The sequence below is a fragment of the Neophocaena asiaeorientalis genome, unplaced genomic scaffold (genome assembly GCF_003031525.2).
Source record: "Neophocaena asiaeorientalis asiaeorientalis breed wild unplaced genomic scaffold, Neophocaena_asiaeorientalis_V1.1 scaffold896, whole genome shotgun sequence".
Classification (NCBI taxonomy): Eukaryota; Metazoa; Chordata; class Mammalia; order Artiodactyla; family Phocoenidae; genus Neophocaena; species Neophocaena asiaeorientalis.
This window is the reverse complement of record NW_020175779.1, coordinates 720842-738586: the sequence shown is the minus strand read 5'-3', so window position 1 is coordinate 738586 and position 17745 is coordinate 720842. Positions and strand designations below refer to the sequence as shown.

General features: G+C 39.5%; 1 protein-coding gene across 1 annotated transcript in view; it reads right to left on the bottom strand.

The window, feature by feature from the left end:
- Window positions 1-2465: 2465 nt before the first annotated feature.
- Window positions 2466-17745, bottom strand: part of DENND1B (DENN domain containing 1B) — a 256026-nt gene continuing 240746 nt past the window's right edge. Inside the window, exons 22-24 of the mRNA XM_024732230.1 lie at window positions 11543-11622; window positions 10367-10583; window positions 2466-8774 (exon numbers count right to left, since the gene is read on the bottom strand). Coding sequence (XP_024587998.1) covers window positions 8256-8774; window positions 10367-10583; window positions 11543-11622 — 816 coding nt within the window. The 3' untranslated portion in view covers window positions 2466-8255. The remainder of the gene's footprint in view (window positions 8775-10366; window positions 10584-11542; window positions 11623-17745) is intronic.

Here is a 17745-nt window from a genome sequence, read left to right as displayed (position 1 = left end):
AGATGACTTCGTACCTTTGTTAAAATGCATTAAATTATACTTTAAAGTTTATATTTAGGGGGAAACTAGATAAAATACTAAATGAATACCATCAGTGTATTTTGATATTCCAAATTGAGTCCTCAAATTAGAAACTACAGTTGTAAAAAGTAATTTGTAAATTTTAAATACATTGCTTTAATGTTTAAATGGTGTTACTACAAAACACCACGAGTATGAAATGGTCTCCATTTTTAAAGTGGGTTTGATTTTAAAATAACAAAAGTGAAGAGTAAGAAGTTTATCTTGAATGCTGGTTCTTGACCATGAGAAAAAAATTTAAAGTAGTAGATAAACATCTGTGGAGATCTTGAGAAGGACATTTAGGTGCTCTCAGAAACTTTATATGTCAGTAACAGGGGCGCCACAATAAAAAAAAAATCATGTTATGCCTTTCCTTTTCCTCCACATTGCTATGTCACCAGGTGTTCCGTGTTATGCATAATCAAGGCGAGGCTGCCCTATCCGCTCTCATACATGCCAATAAAACTAAGAGGAAGGAAGGGAAAAGAAGAGGGAAAGGTACCACAGAGAACACGTGTACACACAACAAGGGTTAGTGGAGACTGAATTAACTGAGCTGGGGAGTGGGGGGAGAAGGCAATTAATTAATACCATCTCCCAAAAACCTATCAGGAAATTCTGTACTCAAAATTTAAAACTTGCCTAGTGCACTTTGTCAGAAAGCCTTGTCCAATACTTACAGGAGAGACTGTGTGTTAGGCGTGCCATTTAATTTCTGTCCCGCATTCCTGCCCCACAGCATGGGGCTGAAGCCACCATCAGGCTCCCGTCCCAGCCAAGCCACCTGTTGCTGTGAGATGCTAAGGGCTTACTTACCTCCTTTGTTCATCAGTTTTCTTCATGTCTGCAAAGGACTAATTACAGCATCTTCTCCAGAAACCCTAGGAGCATGGTCCAGGTTTGTTGTTTTCAACTGTAGAGCTGATTCTAATGAAAAGCTAAGTTTGAGAGCCACTGGATTAGACAAAAGCTAAGATTTTTATAGTTTTATATTTTATGGTTTTATACTCCAAACATCCATCAGTTCAAATGAAATTGGGTACTTAGGCGTATTTTCTACCCTTCAAATTATAGTCATCCTTTGGTATCCATGGGAGATTTGTTCCAGGACAACCCCTTCCCCCCACCCTGCCACATACCAAAATCCAAGGATGCTCAAGTCCCTCATATAAAATGACATAGTATTTCCATATAACCCATGCATATCCTCCCATGTACTTTAATCTCTAGATGTCTTGTAATACCTAATACAGTGTTAAGTGCTATGTAAATAGTTGTAAAATACAATGTAAATGCTATGTAAATAGTTGTAAAATACAACGTAAATGCTATGTAAATAGTTGCCAGTGGGGGATAAATTTAGGTTTTGCTTTTTGGAACTTTCTGGAATTATTAAAGTATTTCCGATCTGGGCTGGTTGGATTTGTGGTTGTGGACACAGAGATACAGAGGGCAGACTGTATATGGCAGCTGCAATGTACACAAAGTGTCTCAATATTACGAATTCATCCTAAGAACAGACTTCTATTTTAAATAGAAATAAAGCTTCAGGGAAATTAGGTAACAGGACCATACCAATGACAGAACTTGGGGAAGGTTTTAATTCACCTAGAAACTTCCACAGTACACTATTTAATTTTTATGCTATTAGTACTATATTTTCCATAAACGTATACATTTTTGTGTGTCCTATAATTCATTGCTACTTCCCGGCAAGAAGATTCTCAGACTCACTACAAAATAATACTCCAAAAAGAGTATTCTCTTTCATTTATATATAAGGAAAATCCAACTGGGTTTTTGTATTTACATCTATAAAATTAAGATATGACCATCTTTCTCAGACACAGACACTAAGCGGTACTGAGACTAACCCCTATGACAGTGGCAGGCAAAGTGTTAAAAATCAAAATCAATCACAGCTATATCTTAGGCTTCCAAGGATGCTTTCTTAGGGTCAGACCTTTGCTCCTGCTATGGAAACAAGAAAAATTCAGCATATTATTCACAGAAATTCTGCACCCAAGGGAAATTTTGTGCTTATTTCCAGTTTGACTTTTGCTCTAGGTTGGACCTTCAGAGTCCCTGGATGAGAAGCCCATCTTCCCAGGCTTGGGAGCATCTCCCGTCCATCCTCGACTCTTACGTGAAGGTCAGTAAACAGTCGTTTGGCTTGGCTAGACCTGCTGTGCTGTCCTTAGTGACACTGATTACCTCTTCTGTGGTTTCAGAGCCCAATGAAATTAGTTGACCAGATGCCTCCCCAGCAAACCCGCCAGAAAGGTTTAGGGCTCAGTTTACACTGCAGCAGTCACGAGACTCCGAGATGGAGACACAGGGTCCTTGCAACAGTTCCCCAGGAGCACTATAGCCAATCATTAAAAAGAGTCACCACCAGGCAGTTTTGATTATGACCAACTTTATTTTAAACCTGCATCATTGGGCACTTTATGGTAATGTGTGATTCATCCAATATTTACTTTTGCATATATTTTTTAAAATTCCCCAAACAATACTTTTACAAAGTCCTCCCAATAGTAGTCAGCTTTAGAGATGACTCTTATCCTGTAGCCTCAAGGATGCAAGAACAATGACGCACATCTTGACGCTGGGAAGGTGTGTACGGATACCAGTCACCATGGCTAGCAAAAGGCTCGAGTTTTTCAGTCCTTCCAAATAGTTATTCATTTAAAGAAAGAGAAATAAGCTTTGGGAAAGTTCAGTTTTTAACCTCTCATGTACCTTTTGTGTAAAAAAGCTTTATGCATTTTAAACTGTAAGTTTTAGGCAGTTCATACTTGTTTGTTGTTTTAGGCATTGCTCTAAGTACTGAATCATGACAGATTCAAGAAATCTCATTTTTGGTATATGATAATTAACGGTTCTCAAAATAACCACATGGAAACTAGACTATGTGAAGGATGGTGACCCAACACACATGGTGCATTTAGGATGCAGAGTCTAATTCTGTCCTGTTCTAAAAGTCATGTAATCAACCAAAGGGCAGATTTGTCAATGTACCTCAACAAGGCTCTCTTCCGAAACATGAAGTAACACAGAGACGAAGAGACTCAGAGATTTATCATATCAAAGAGGTAATCATTTGTGACTTGGCAATCTTTTAAGATAAAAGATTGTATATTTTAAATTACTTCACTTAAGTATGGTTTGAAAAAACATAGCTTTCTGGATAGAAAGCATCTGGTTAAGTTTGCTGTTCAGTACCTTGTTTTATTTTTTTTGGTATGTTTGCATATCACATCCAGAGCTACAGATTTTCCACAGTGCTTCTGCCTCATTCAAGTATAACAAAAGTAGAAATCTATAGAAGCCCTAAGGTTAAACAAACTGTACATTATACAAAAATTAACTTAATTTACACAGTCAAAAAGTATTGGCAATGCCCTTTATAAATCTTACCAAAGATTCATCACAAAGGATATTACAGTTGACATATGTTTTGTCATCACCATAGAAATGCCATCTAGATTTATGTGGTACAGAACTATTTGTTAAACGTACACATGAAGAATCAGCGTTTTGCACTACACACATTTCTTTTAAAGTAACAGTATTGTCAATAGTAATCTAAGGTTCAGAATTTTCTTGTTGCATATTTATTGTTGCTGAGGCAGTTAGTTATATATTAATGCAATATTCATAATTATTTTAAATAAAAACATTTCTCCTGCCAACGGTATAAAGAATATTTTTTCTCTAAAATCACATGGAATGTTGCTACATACAGTTTTACACAAATACTGAAAAACATGACCTTAAGGCATCTGCTAGAAAAGCAGATGTATTTATATGAACTAAATTATGCAAGAAAAAATATTGCACAAAATCCTATTATTTTCAAAATAAAACATGCTTCTTCCTAAATACACATAATTCCCTACCTTGACCAAATCACAATGTTAACTGATTTGCTCAAAACAACTCTGCCTCTTAAACAAGATTTAAGAAACAGACACTAACAGATTCCTGGGCTCGACAGAGGAAAGACGTCAATACTCACAGTTTGTAGAAAGCATTTCATATATTAAGAAGTGGTCTGGGGGAATTAGGTTTGGGTGCTCATTTTACATTCTTCAATTTATATTCTGATATACAAATATCTACCCAGAATCAGGATATTGTATGCTAAACAAAATGGAATTCAGATTAGAAAATTTATTCCTGAAAATTCAGATTTTCTAGAAAAGAAGATCTACTAATTATGAGACCAGTCACAGTTTTGTCCTCTTTATCAGCAGTCTACTTCTTCACCTTACTTCAGAAACGATGAATTCATCAGCATTCCTGGGTCCTGTTTATTAGGATATGAGCACAAACTCCTCACAACAGCACTGTCACAGACAGTTTTAGCTTAAAAGTGTATGTGTGTGTGTGAGGGGAGGCTGTTTCTAGAGAATGCTATTATCAAGGTGAAGACAGCAGAACGAGATCCCATCAACATGGGTCTGCATGCTCAGTTAATCCTGATTCGAGTGACGTGGCCCTAAGTAGTGCAAAGGGACATGGTTTCGTCAGAGCCTCGCTGCCTGGTGATAGGAGAGCAGAGTGGTGATGGACAGTCAGGTAAACAAGAACACTTAGTTTCTAAGAGCCTCTGAATCTGGCCTTTAAAAGTAGGTATCCTAGGTAGCAGCATTACTGTACTTCGTATAACAGTAGAGAAAGTTAATCAAATTAGAAATGGTACAATGGTTCTGTACTTAGAGCATGTTTTATATTAAGCAGCTTTAAAAGGCCTTTTTTTTTGGTGATAGAATCTTGGCTGAATAACTTCTAAGCAAAATACATTATCGTGATTACTGTTAACAGGGATTTACAATTCCTTTTCCTTTTAATTAGTTCCTGCACAGCAGGGACTAGGCCAATTCTTTTATTTCCCTATGTCCACAGTTACTGTACCTTGTGTGTGACCAGTGCAAACAGCTGATAAATAGTTCCTAAATGAGCTTTTAATTTTTAATCAGAAAAGTACTCATGCTATATTTTGGTGCCTTTCTAAAATATGCTAAAGTAGGTAGCCATCAAAATATACCACTTAACACAGACTCACTTAACAAAACAAGAGCTCCTAAATTCACACACGACTCTTCTATCCCCCTGAAATACCATGGATGCAATACCCAAGGGCAAAAGGATAAAAACTAGAGTGGGATTTGGGGAGAATTGTGACTTTGTCTAGAGGTCACATAAAGACTGGGCCTCAGAGCCAAAGGTCTGATTTGTTTATACAATTCTGTTGTAGAACAGGTGTTGCTCCTTGGGGGTAAAAAAAAAAAAAAAAAAAAAGAATTCAAACAGCAGGAGAGTTTACACATATTTGGTTTAGTTATAATAGAAAATGTGAAGATAGTAGGAAAAATACTTTTACTTCAGAACTCACCTCAATGTCACTTCATTCTCTCTACAGCCACCATGATACTGGGAAGTCTAGTTTCAGAGCAGACTGTGAATACTTAAAATGTTAACGGTTTGAAATATGAATACTTGCTACTAGTCTTTTGGATTTTTTCCAAGAATAACATGCAGGGGTTTTGCTTTTGTTTTTAACATGGAATATAAAAGCTGATTTTGTATGTTAAAATAAGGCACAAATTCAGTTTAAAATATCTTGACACAAATGTGACTTGTCAGTGGATGAATACCCTCACCACACACAGAAGTGCAGTCAGACATCTGGTAAGGGGACCAAAAGACAGAAAAAAACTCACGTTTCTGAGGCCATGAAACTTATCAAGCAAATGGATCAAAACCCAAATTGTGCCTATGCTACACTCACAATGATCCCATTCTCCAGACAGTGAATTCTGAAGGAAAAATACCTCATTCCAATATTCACATTAAAGGGCTGCTTTACATTCTTTTCAAAAATTATGAAAATATTTTGCCCAGCAGATTAACGACCAGAGTGACAGTTTTTCCTTCTTATTTAAAATAGCTCTTCTGACAAATGGACTTTTTTATATCTTTCGATTAAATAAAATGGAATTTTGTAATGAGTATATAAAAGCAAAATTTGACAGGAACCTTGAATCTTTTGTGTTAAAAAAAAAGGATTAAATTTAAAAAAGGATTAAACACCCTTTTCCTTAATACATAGTCTATCCTTATATGGAAAACAAGGTCTTCCTTGTTTTCCTTCATAAACATGAATGAATAATTGTCCTCCCAAAATATATACATTGAGATTTTGAAATGCACTTTAGAAAAGTAAAACTTGGTCATTTTCTTTAAATTATTTAAAGACTGACCTGAATGAATATTTTAAGCAATGTTTTTAACAAACCCCCTTCCAGGATTTTAATCGAAAATTAAATTATGATTTCAGTAAATATTTTAGAGCACAGTCTTGATGAGGGTTCTTGAATGGGTTCTCAAACACCTTTCCTAAAATGATAATGTAAAAAAAAATCATGAGTGGGGACGTATAGAGTATATATACTGAACATACTAACAACAAATGAACCACAGCATCACTGGGTTTTTTTCCTGATTATTCCTGTCAATCTAGCCAATCATCAAGCAGTCAATGCACGATTCCTTCTCAGGTGAACTTCAAAGCGTGACAGTGAATTTGAGAGAGAGGAGATGATGTCCCATGTAGAAGAACTCCAAGTAATTTACGTGGATTCCATGGCCTCACGGAGAGGAAGCACGAGCCCCAAGCCTCAGTGTGGGCCGCGCACGGCGACCTCCTCCTGAAGACGGCAGTAGGAGCGGCAGGGGAAGGAACGGCTTTACAGGGGAGGAACCCCACAAACGCCACCTCAGCCTGGTGACCAAGGCCAACATCAACATTCACAAGTCACGTGCACAGCACGGACCCTTGATAAGATGTAATGATGAAGACGGCACTTTTCTTCTGTAACCCCCTCCCCCAAACCCAACGGTCCTGTTACAATCAATCAATCATGAGAAAAACACCAGACAAGTTCCAGCAGAGGGGCATCCTACAGCATATCTGTATCTGCCCAGTCCTCTTGAAAACTGTCAAGGTCGTCAAAAACCAGCAAAGTCTGAGAGAGGGTCACAGCCAAGAGGAGCCTACGGAGCTGTGGCAGCCAAGTGTGATGTGGTCCCTGGGTGGGATTCTGGGACAGAAGAAGGATGGTAGGGGAAAACTAAGGAAATGTGCACGGAGCATGGTTCATGAATTGTGAAGACGTACCGCACTGACATCATAGGATATGAAAAACAGCGGAAACTGAGTAGGGAGACATGGGGACACTGTACTTTCTCCACACGGTTTCTATAAATTTGAAACTTCCAAAATATAAAGTCAATTATTTTAAGAAGTCCATCTGAGATATGAAGCATTCTGGTAGAGAATTATTAGTTAAGGGAAAAACAGATAGGAATACTTTTTTATCAGGACAGTTTATGTCACATTTGGCTTCCTGGGGGTGACTCCTACTTTAGCAAAGTCATACAGAAAGACAGTGAAAAAAAAGTGTCATTTGTAAACAGAAGTCATTAATTTCACATTGTAATCCAGCACTTCATATATTTCGCTGAGTGACATGTAAGGTAAATGCGAACCTTTATACCTTTTGGAAAACATGGCTGCAGTGTCCAGAAGAGAGCTTTTTAACTTTGAAAAAATGAATTTTGTCCTTGATTTGATGAATAGAAAAAGGCATTATTGCTCTGCAGAACACTTATAACTTATCTTTCAAAATTTACCTGTAATTCCATAAATTATGTAAGTAAGTATGCTTAATATAGGCTTAAGATTAAGGCAATTAGTTGGTCAACAGTTTCAGGCTAGTTCTGATAGGTTTTGGTACCTTGGCCAGTTCATGCTCAACCAGGTTAGTACAGTAACTACTGGTTATGTGCAAGGGTTAGATGCATACTTCGTTTAAATAAAATAAGTGGCGTTAAGCACCAAATACTGGGAAATCACATGTTCAATATATACTTTCAACATACATACAAGCTAGTACCTGATTTAAGAGCACAGTAGAAGAGTTAGCTTTACATTTAAAAATCAGTGGATAAATCTATATACCACGAGACAGACGAGTGGGAGAACTGTCCCAAATGAAAAACAATGTTTAGACGGTAGGAAGAGTTGTCTTTTCTACTAATCCTTGTTTATGATAGGGTACAGGGACTCCTAAAATGCCTCCGTAGAAACTTGGATGCAAGCGACGGACTCTTCATTTGTTGATTTAAGCTTGGTTTCCACTTGTTTTTCCTTCTGAGATGTTTAAGTCTTGCTGGAAGGCAGATGTTACGTGGCATAACGACACCACCTCCTGAAGCAGTCCAGAACCTTCTGAAGTCTCTTTGGCTCCTTTCCCTTCTTTCTCCCAAGGAACAAAAGACGGATGGCGCCCAAGGCTGGGTGCCAGCGGACCACCCGGAGTCTGGCTTAGTGTTTCTTTCTTCTCTGTTTGGGAAGCTCCGGGCGAAGCCAGCGGCAAACCCAGTCCTGGAGCGGGGTCCGGCCCTCCCAGCTCCGCGGGCCGGCTCGCGGCACCCACGCTGAGGCGTCGCTCACCGTTCTCCTCCTTGAGGATGGACAGACAGTCCGTTCCCGCGCTGGAGGCCACCCGCTTCCTGGGCGAGGGCGGGAGCTGCCTGCCGTGGAGGGCACTGTCGTCCTGCCCCAGGTGCCACTCGGCCTGGTCACCGGAACCACCGCAAAGCAGGGCCAGGTTGTTCTCACTGGGCGTGTTGGATTTATTCTGAGAGAAGAAACAGCGCATTTAGAAAAAATGGAAGAAAATTATAGCATTACTTCAGCAGTACTGTTTTCCATTTTGAAATCAGTATCTTTCAAGGGTGGGAACTCAAAGTCCCTCCCAGAGGAAATGAAGCATGGACAGTTAGTTAGCTCTGAACACCTCCCAGGGCGCCCTCAACAGGAATGAAGTGAGATGGATACGGGTGCCCAGGCCCTTGCACCTTTCAATCACCTATAAAACTCAAACCAGACCCTAAGTGTTGGCGAGGGTGTGGAGAAAAAGGAGCCCTCGCACACTGCGGGTGGGAGTGTAAACTGGTGCAGCCACTGTGGAAATCAGTGTGGAGGGTCCTCAAAAAACTAAAAACAACTACCATACAATCCAGCAATATATAATACACCTACTTCCGGGTATGTATCCAAAGAAGATAAAATCAGTATCTTGACAATACAGCTGTACCCACATGTTCACGGCAGCATTATTTACAATAGTGAAGCTATGGAAACAACCTAGATGTCACTGATGGATGAACAGGTAAAGAAAACGTGGTACGTATACACCATGGAATGTTACTCAGCTTTTAAAAACAAGGAAATCCTGCCATTCGTGACAACATGGATGAACTTGGAGGGCATTATGTTAAGTGAAATAAGCCAGACAGAGAAACACAAATACCGCATGATGTCACTTATATGTGGAACCTAAAATAGTCAAACTCAGATGTCGAGAGTAGAATGGGGGGTCACCAGAGGGGGATGGAGGGTGGGGAAATGGGGAGATGCTGGAGGGGCAGGTTTCAGTCGTGCAGGTGGGAAAAGTGCTGGGACCTAATGTACAGCTCGGTGACCACAGTTCTTTGCTAAGACTGTAGATCTCAAGTGCTCTCACCGCAAAGAAAAGGTAACTAAGTGAGATAAGGGATATGTTAATTAGCTCATCTGTGGTCAGCATTTCAAAACATCAAGTTGTACACCTTAGATGTATACAACTTTTATTTGTCATTATACTACAAAAAAGCTGAAAAATAAAAAGGATTTGCAAAACAATCCTTCAAAATAACACAAAAAACAAGCAGACAAACCATATTATATAATCAATGCCAAGTTCTGGAATTTATTACCATCAGAACAGAGTGGAAATTACTTATACTTCTCTCTCTTGTGTTCTTAAAGCAGCCAGTTCAATCTGTTTAAAGTATTATTTCTAAAGCAATACAACGAAACATTACTTGAATTAATACATTTATTAAAAATTTTTGAACATCCAGAAAATACAGAAAAAAAGTGGGAACATTTCACGTTTAAAAGTTCCCCAGAAAAGACAACTATAAAATTAGGTTGTAGGAAAATACTACTGCTTGACAAAATAATTTCAATTAATGACAATAACCACCAGAATTGCATAAATAAAAGGGAAAATGCTGGAATTTTGTTACTAGAAATAATTCTTAATGATTAACTCTTACAGTATTTTTGGAGTTTTGACACTTATCTGAGGTCAAACGCTCCTACCACCTAAGGTGACGACAAAAGCCATCACAGTGAGTGCGAGAAACTGTTCATTTAATTTTACCAGTTGGAAAATCGACTCACCGTGGGCTTGTAATCAATGTCGTCCATCGATCTAAAGAAGTCCAGGCTCCTGGCCGCCGCCAGCTTCCCCTGGTCCTGGCTGTGTGTGCTCAGCGTGTCCAGGATCTCGCCCAGCAAGTCCATCTCACCCGAGGAAGGGGCCTGTGCTCTGGTTTCAAGAGAGTCGTCACTTTCGTAGAAATAAGCAGACGCTTCTTCTCCGTCTTCAGAGGACAACCTGAAGAAAAAGAAAACACGCACTGGTGATTACGTGACCACGAATGCTACTTACAAGCAACCTCTCACCAAAGACCGTCAACTAAGGTGGGAGTTTTAAAACCAATGTAATATTTCTGTAGAGCAGCAAAGTGGATAACTGGTTCATGGCCAAATTCTTTATAGTGATGTACACACCGATTCAGATGCTGGAAATCTTGAGTATGTGCACTGAGAGCAAACAAACGTTTATGGCTCCTTATCAATCTGGAAGCACAAGCGGGGCTTTTCAGTCTAATTCTGGGGAATTTGGGACATTAGCCTTAGAAATATCAAGTTCCCAGAATACCTGGGAAGTTTGCTATACTCCAAGTTCACTTTATTTTTATATGGTTTTCCTTTTATTTGTTTATTCACTTGTCTTATATAAACAAAGATATACTTAATAAAGAAAAAAGAATGTTGATTCTGTCATCCCAAAATATCTTAAAATTGTTTTAAAAGTTCAACATATACTATTATTGTTTCCCTTGTTTTATGTTAAAATTAATTTTTAACATTTTGCGTTAAATTCTCCTCTTCTGATACCACCGTGGAGTTAGGTCCCGCCCCTCGCCTATCTGGTTTGTTTCTATTGACTACTTTCACTGTTCCTGATATTTACCTGGCCCTCTTCAGGAGGAGGGTAGGAGTCTAAATTAGTGAGTGGGCTTCTGTTTCCCCTTTAACACTATCCCAGGTATTGCTGCAGACGTTACTGCTTCCCAAGAACAAGTTATTTCAGGTCTATCTTGCTTTCCCATCTCAAGATTCATCCCCCATGAGACTCCAATTAGCGCTGGTTCCTCCTGCTGAAGAATATACCACAAGGGAGTGAAACCTGATCTCTGGGAGTGCACGTTCTTTGACATCTCTCTTGTAACCTAAAGCTTCTGCCGCTGAGCCGCATCGCGTAACAGAACAGGAGACCCCGCGACTTACTTGCTAGCTCTTTCTGCGTCCTCATCATTGTCAGCGCACAGAACACCATCCAGGCTCTGAAGAGTCCTTCTTAGGCGTGGCTACAGAGAGAGATCGACACACTGGCGTTAAGTCGTTAAGGTATGTCTCTTCCATAAATTTTAACCGACAATTTGATCTGACAAGGAATACTTTTTAAAGAAATATGCATTCAGGGGTTTTGAATACTAGCCAGTAACTTGACTAGCTGGGCAGGAAGAAGGGGAGGATATCAGACAACATTTACCTCAACGCTTACATCTCAAACCAGTCAACAAAAAACAAATCACTGGGCTGAGTACATAAACACTCTGCCCGCTCTCCCAGTCTGTCGGTCCCCGATTTAGGAATCCCTGACTTACAGTCAATCACTTCACCAAGCACTTAGCCCCCAGTGCTATTCAATAATAATCAGTACTTGCAGTCTTGTTGCTTTCATCCCTTGCCCACACTCTCCCTCACACCAAGTACTTTAAGGCAATGCTTCTCAATCATTAAAGTGCATGTACATCTCTTGGAGTTTGGTACAGGTTCTGATTCTAACACGCTCTTAGGTGAGGCTGCTCTTGGGTCTCAAGGTAACAAATCCTAGACGATGCATCATTTCACCTGTAAATACTTCACTATGTAGCTTTAACAGACAGATTTTTTTTTAACACAACCAAATATCATGATCGTACATAACGAATTAATAATTAGTCTCTAATATCTCATATTCCCTTACTGCCCCCAAAATATTTGAGTGAGTTTATCTGGACCAGAATCTCAACAGGGTAGCACTGGATTTGGCTGACATGTCCCTCGTCTCAGAGGACGATCCCTTCCACCTTCCCCCCCCCCTCCATGCCACCTGTGTCCTTTAACGTGTTATTTTACCCTCGTTTCCTATAAAGTGGCGATTACGTCTGGAGCTTGGTTAGCTTCAGGTTCTGGGTTTTCCCTCTGTTTTTGGCAAGAATTCCCACAGGTGTTGATGTGTTTCTCAGTGCATCACATCTGGAGGCACCTGGTGATCAGATGTCTCACTTTGTACTAAGACTGATTAATGGCTTCAGGTGTGGTTGGCCAGTGCATCCACTACAAACTTTATCAGCCTTTCACCTGATGGTTTTAGCATCCTATAGTAACCGCTGGCTAAATCCATTATTTCAGTAGGCACTTCAAAATTATGCTTTTCAAAAGCACTTCCTTTATATTTATTTGTTGGCATTCCATAAAGAACTGTCTTATTAACCATGTGGCTATCCTGAAATACAATGTGTACCAGAAAAATAGGATAATTCCTTCCTTTTATTTAACAATTTTTAGAGTAATGAGCTAATCTAACAGTCTATAAAGGTGAGCCAGGAGGGGCCTTTAAAAATTATCATTTGTATATATTTGATATGGCTCATCACCCCATCACGGTTACTACTCTTCTTGAGGTTCGATCTGTCCCATTTTTGAACTACACTGTGATTATGTTTCTTAAGTAGTTATCTTTTACAGATTTATCTCAAAATATCTGCAGGGTTAAATGATATGCTATTGGATATTTACTTCAAATTAATCCAGAGGTGGGGAGGGATCATGGGGTCGGGCTGGCACAGAAATAAGATTGGCCGTAAGCTGATAATTGTTGAAGATGTATGAAAGGTACCTGGGAATTCTTATAAGCTTCTCTTTACTTTTGCATGTTTGAATCATGTTAAGTGTTCATTCCACAAGAAAATAAAAAACTTTTACAGTTTTTGTTATGGACCAAGATGGCAGAGTAGGAAGACCCTGCATTCGCCACGCCATGAACATGCCTCAGCCCACGGACACGCCTCACCCCAAGGACACGCCTCAGCCCACGGACACGCCTCACCCCATGAACAAACCAAAACTGTAACTACACAGAGTGACCCATCTGAGAACGACGTGAAGACCAGCAGAGCAGCTCCTCTACGATGAAGGATATAAAGAAAAACACACTGAAACAGGTCAGAGGGACAGAGACCATCGAGTCAGGACCCACACCCTCCATGCGGTGACCTGTAAGCAGGAGGAAATATCACAAATATTAGAGGCCCTCCCTCAGGAGCGAGGGGTCAGGGCCCCATATGGGGGCACCCCAGCCCGGGGGACCTGCACTAGGCAGGGGAGCCCCCTACCATTTAACTGACACCCAGTGTGGCTTACATCTGGGAGAGCCACGGGACTCTGGAAAACCGAGACTCTGCTCTTGAAGGGCTTCTGCACAGACTCACTAGCTCTGAGTCTTGATGCAGAGGCAGCGGTTGGAAAAGCACCTGGTCATATGTGAAGGAGAAGATTCACTGACTAACTTCAGGGCAAGTGCTGAGGGGCAGAGGTCTGTTAGAACTTTCTTCAGGGACCAAAGTGCTGGTGGACACCATTTTTTAAATTATTATTCTCTCTCTACCTAGCTGGCCCGGCACTGGCAGCTGCCATTTCTGACATTCTCCATCTGTCTTGTGAGCACCGCAGCCCTGACCCAGCGTTCTCCAGCCGCATCCAACCTGCCCATCCTGGCCACTGCCCCTCCAAAGTGGCTCCTGTCCTGCCACACCTGGCAGGTAGACTTGCCAGGGTCCAGCATCCCCTAAAGAGGCTCCCGCCCTGAGAGGCCAGCCCTACCCACCGGCACACCTGCAACTGAGTGGCTGAGCCCTGCAGCCAGCCACACCAAGGGCCAGGGTGCCTGCAGCAGTTACAACCAGCTGGGCCTGGAACCAACTTGCCCGCCAGTGGACCCAGAGCAGTTGTGACTGGGTGGGCCTTCCAGCCAGTGGGCAACCTTGGTGCCACCACAGCAGGAGGACACATAGCCCACAGAGGGGGACACCCCTGGAGCATCTGACTCTGGTGACCAGGAGGGATTGCTCTTCTGGGGCCCATGAGAAACCTTCTACATAAGCCACTCCTTCAAGATGGAGAGATGTACCCCATCTACCCAACACACAGAAACTATACAGAGAGTGAAGCAAAGTGAGGAGACAGAGGAATGTGTTCCAAAAGAAAGAATAAGACAAAAACTCAGAAAAAGAAACGAAATGGAAATAAGTAATCTGATAAAGAGTTCAAACTAATGGTCATAAATATGCCCAATGAACTCATGAGAAAATAAACAGTAAGAACTTCAATAAAGAATTACAAAATATAAAAAAGAACCAAGCAGAGCTGAAGAATATAATAAATGAAATAAAAAGGTACACTAGATGGTATCAACAGCAGATTAGAAGAATGGATGGATCAGTGATCTGGAAGACAGGGTGGTGGAAATCACCCAAAAGAAACAGCAAAAAAGAAAAATGAATTTTAAAAAGAGATACTTTAAGGGATCCTAGGGACAAATCAAGCACGCTAATATTCACATTATAGGAGTCCCAGAAGGAGAAGAGGCAGAGAAAGGGACAGAAAACTTATTTGAAGAAATAGTGGCTGAAAACTTTCCTAACCAGGTGAAGGAAACAGACATCCAAGTCCAGGAAACAGAGTCCCAAACAGGATGAGCCCAAAGAGACCCAAACCAAGACACAGTGTAATTAAAATGATAAAAGTTAAAGAGAGAATCTTAAAGGCAGCAAGAGAGAAGAAAAACTAGTTAGAGAGAAGAAAAACTAGTTACATAGAAGGAAATCTCCGTAAGACTATAAGCTGCTTTTATAGGACAGAAGGAACTGGTATGATATATTCAAAGTGCTGATAGAAAAAAAACTAAAAAGCAAAAAAACCCCTTAAAAACTAAGAATACTCTACCTGGTAAGGTTATCATTCATAATTAAAGTAGCAGTAAAGTTTCCCAGACTAACAGAAGCTAAAGAAACTCATCACCAGTAAACTAACCATACAAAAAAATGTTAAAGGGACTTCTTTAGGCAGAAAAGGCCAAAACTAGAAATAAGAAAATATATTAAAAAAATCTCATAAACATATAGTAAACATAGTGAGTGTATCAACCACTTACAAAGCAAGTAGGAAGGTTAAAAGTAGTAAAATCAACCATTGTAACTATAATTAGTTAAGAGATGCACAAAATAAAAAGATGTAAAATGTGATGTCAAAAAGGTGTGTTGGGAGATAAAAATACAGTGTTTTAAGAATGTTTGGACTTAAGTAACCATCAACTTAAAACAGACTGCTATATACATAGGTTGTTATACATGAACTTCATGGTAACCACAAACCAAAAACCTATAATAGACACATAAAAATAGAAAAAGACCCAAAATTAACACAAAAGAAAATCATCAAACCACAGAGACTAAGAAGAAGAAAAGAACACAGAAGGACTGCAAAACAAACCACAAAACAGTTAACAAAATGGCAATAAGTAATACCTATTAATAATAACTTAAAATGTAAAGGCCTAAATGTTCCAATCAAAAGACACAGAGTGGCTGAACTAATGAAAAAGCAAGGCCCATCTATATACAGCCTACAAGAGATTCACTCAAATATGAAAACACACACAGACTAAAAGTGAAGGACTGGAAAAAGATATTCCATGCAAGTGGAAACAAAAGAAATCTGGGGTAACAACACTCATATCAGACAAAATAGACTCAAAGACTGTAACAAAAGAGTGCACACTGCATAATGATAAAGGGGTCAATCCAAAGAGATAATATAACAGTTGCAAATATTTGTGCACCCTGGCTCCCTGAATTCAGACTGTATTACAAAGCTACAGTAATCAAAACAGTATGGCAGCTGTCTATAAGAGACCCACTTCAGACCTAGGGACACATACAGACTGAAAGTGAGGGGATGGAAAAAGATATTCCATGCAAATGGAAATCAAAAGAACACTGGAGTAGCAATTCTCATATCAGAAAAAACAGACTTTAAAACAAAGACTATTACAAGAGACAAGGACACTACATAATGATCAAGGGATCAATCCAAGAAGAAGATATAACAATTGTAAATATTTATGCACCCAACATAGGAGCACCTCAATACATAAGGCAAATACTAACAGCCATAAAAGGGGAAATTGACAGTGACACAATCATAGTAGGGGACTTTAACACCCCACTTTCACCAACGGACAGATCATCCAAAATGAAAATAATTAAGGAAACACAAGCTTTAACTGATACATTAAACAAGATAGACTTAATTGATATTTATAGGATATTCCATCCAAAAACAACAGAATACACATTCTTCTCAAGTGATCATGGAACATTCTCCAGGATAAATATCATCCTGGGTCATAAATCAAGCCTTGGTACATTTAAGAAAATTGAAATCATATCAAGTATCTTTCCTGACCACAATGCTATGAGACTAGATATCAACTACAGGAAGAAATCTGTAAAAAATACAAACACATGGAGGCTAAACAATACACTACTTAATAACCAAGAGGTCACTAAGGAAATCAAAGGGGAAATCAAAAAATACCTAGAAACAAATGACAATGAAAACACGATGACCTAAAACCTATGGGATGCAGCAAAAGCAGTTCTAAGAGGGAAGTTTATAGCAATACAATCCTACCTTAAGAAACAAGAAACAACTCAAATAAACAACCTAACCCTACACCTAAAGCAATTAGAGAAAGAACAAAAAACCCCCAAAGTTAGCAGAAGGGAAGAAATCATAAAGATCAGATCAGAAATAAATGAAAAAGAAATGAGGGAAATGATAGCAAAGATCAATAAAACTAAAACCTGGTTCTTTGAGAAGATGAACAAAATTGATAAACCATCAGCCAGACTCATCAAGCAAAAAAGAGAGAAGACTCAAATCAATAGAATTAGAAATGAAAAAGGAGAAGTAACAACTGACACTGCAAAAATACAAAGGATCATGAGAGATTACTACAAGCAACTCAAAATATAGCGGAGGGAGGAACACTCCCAAACTCATTCTATGAGGCCACCATCATCCTGATACCAAAACCAGACAAGGATGTCACAAAGAAAGAAACTACAGGCCAATATTGCTTATGAACATAGATGCAAAAATCCTCAACAAAACACCAGCAAACAGAATCCAACAGCACATTAAAGGAGTCATACACCATGATCAAGTGGGGTTTATCCCAGGAATGCAAGGATTCTTCAATATATGCAAATCAATCAATGTGAGACACCATGTTAACAAACTGAAGAATAAAAACCATATGATCATCTCAATAGATTCAGAAAAGCTTTCGACAAAATTCAACACCCATTTATGATAAAAAC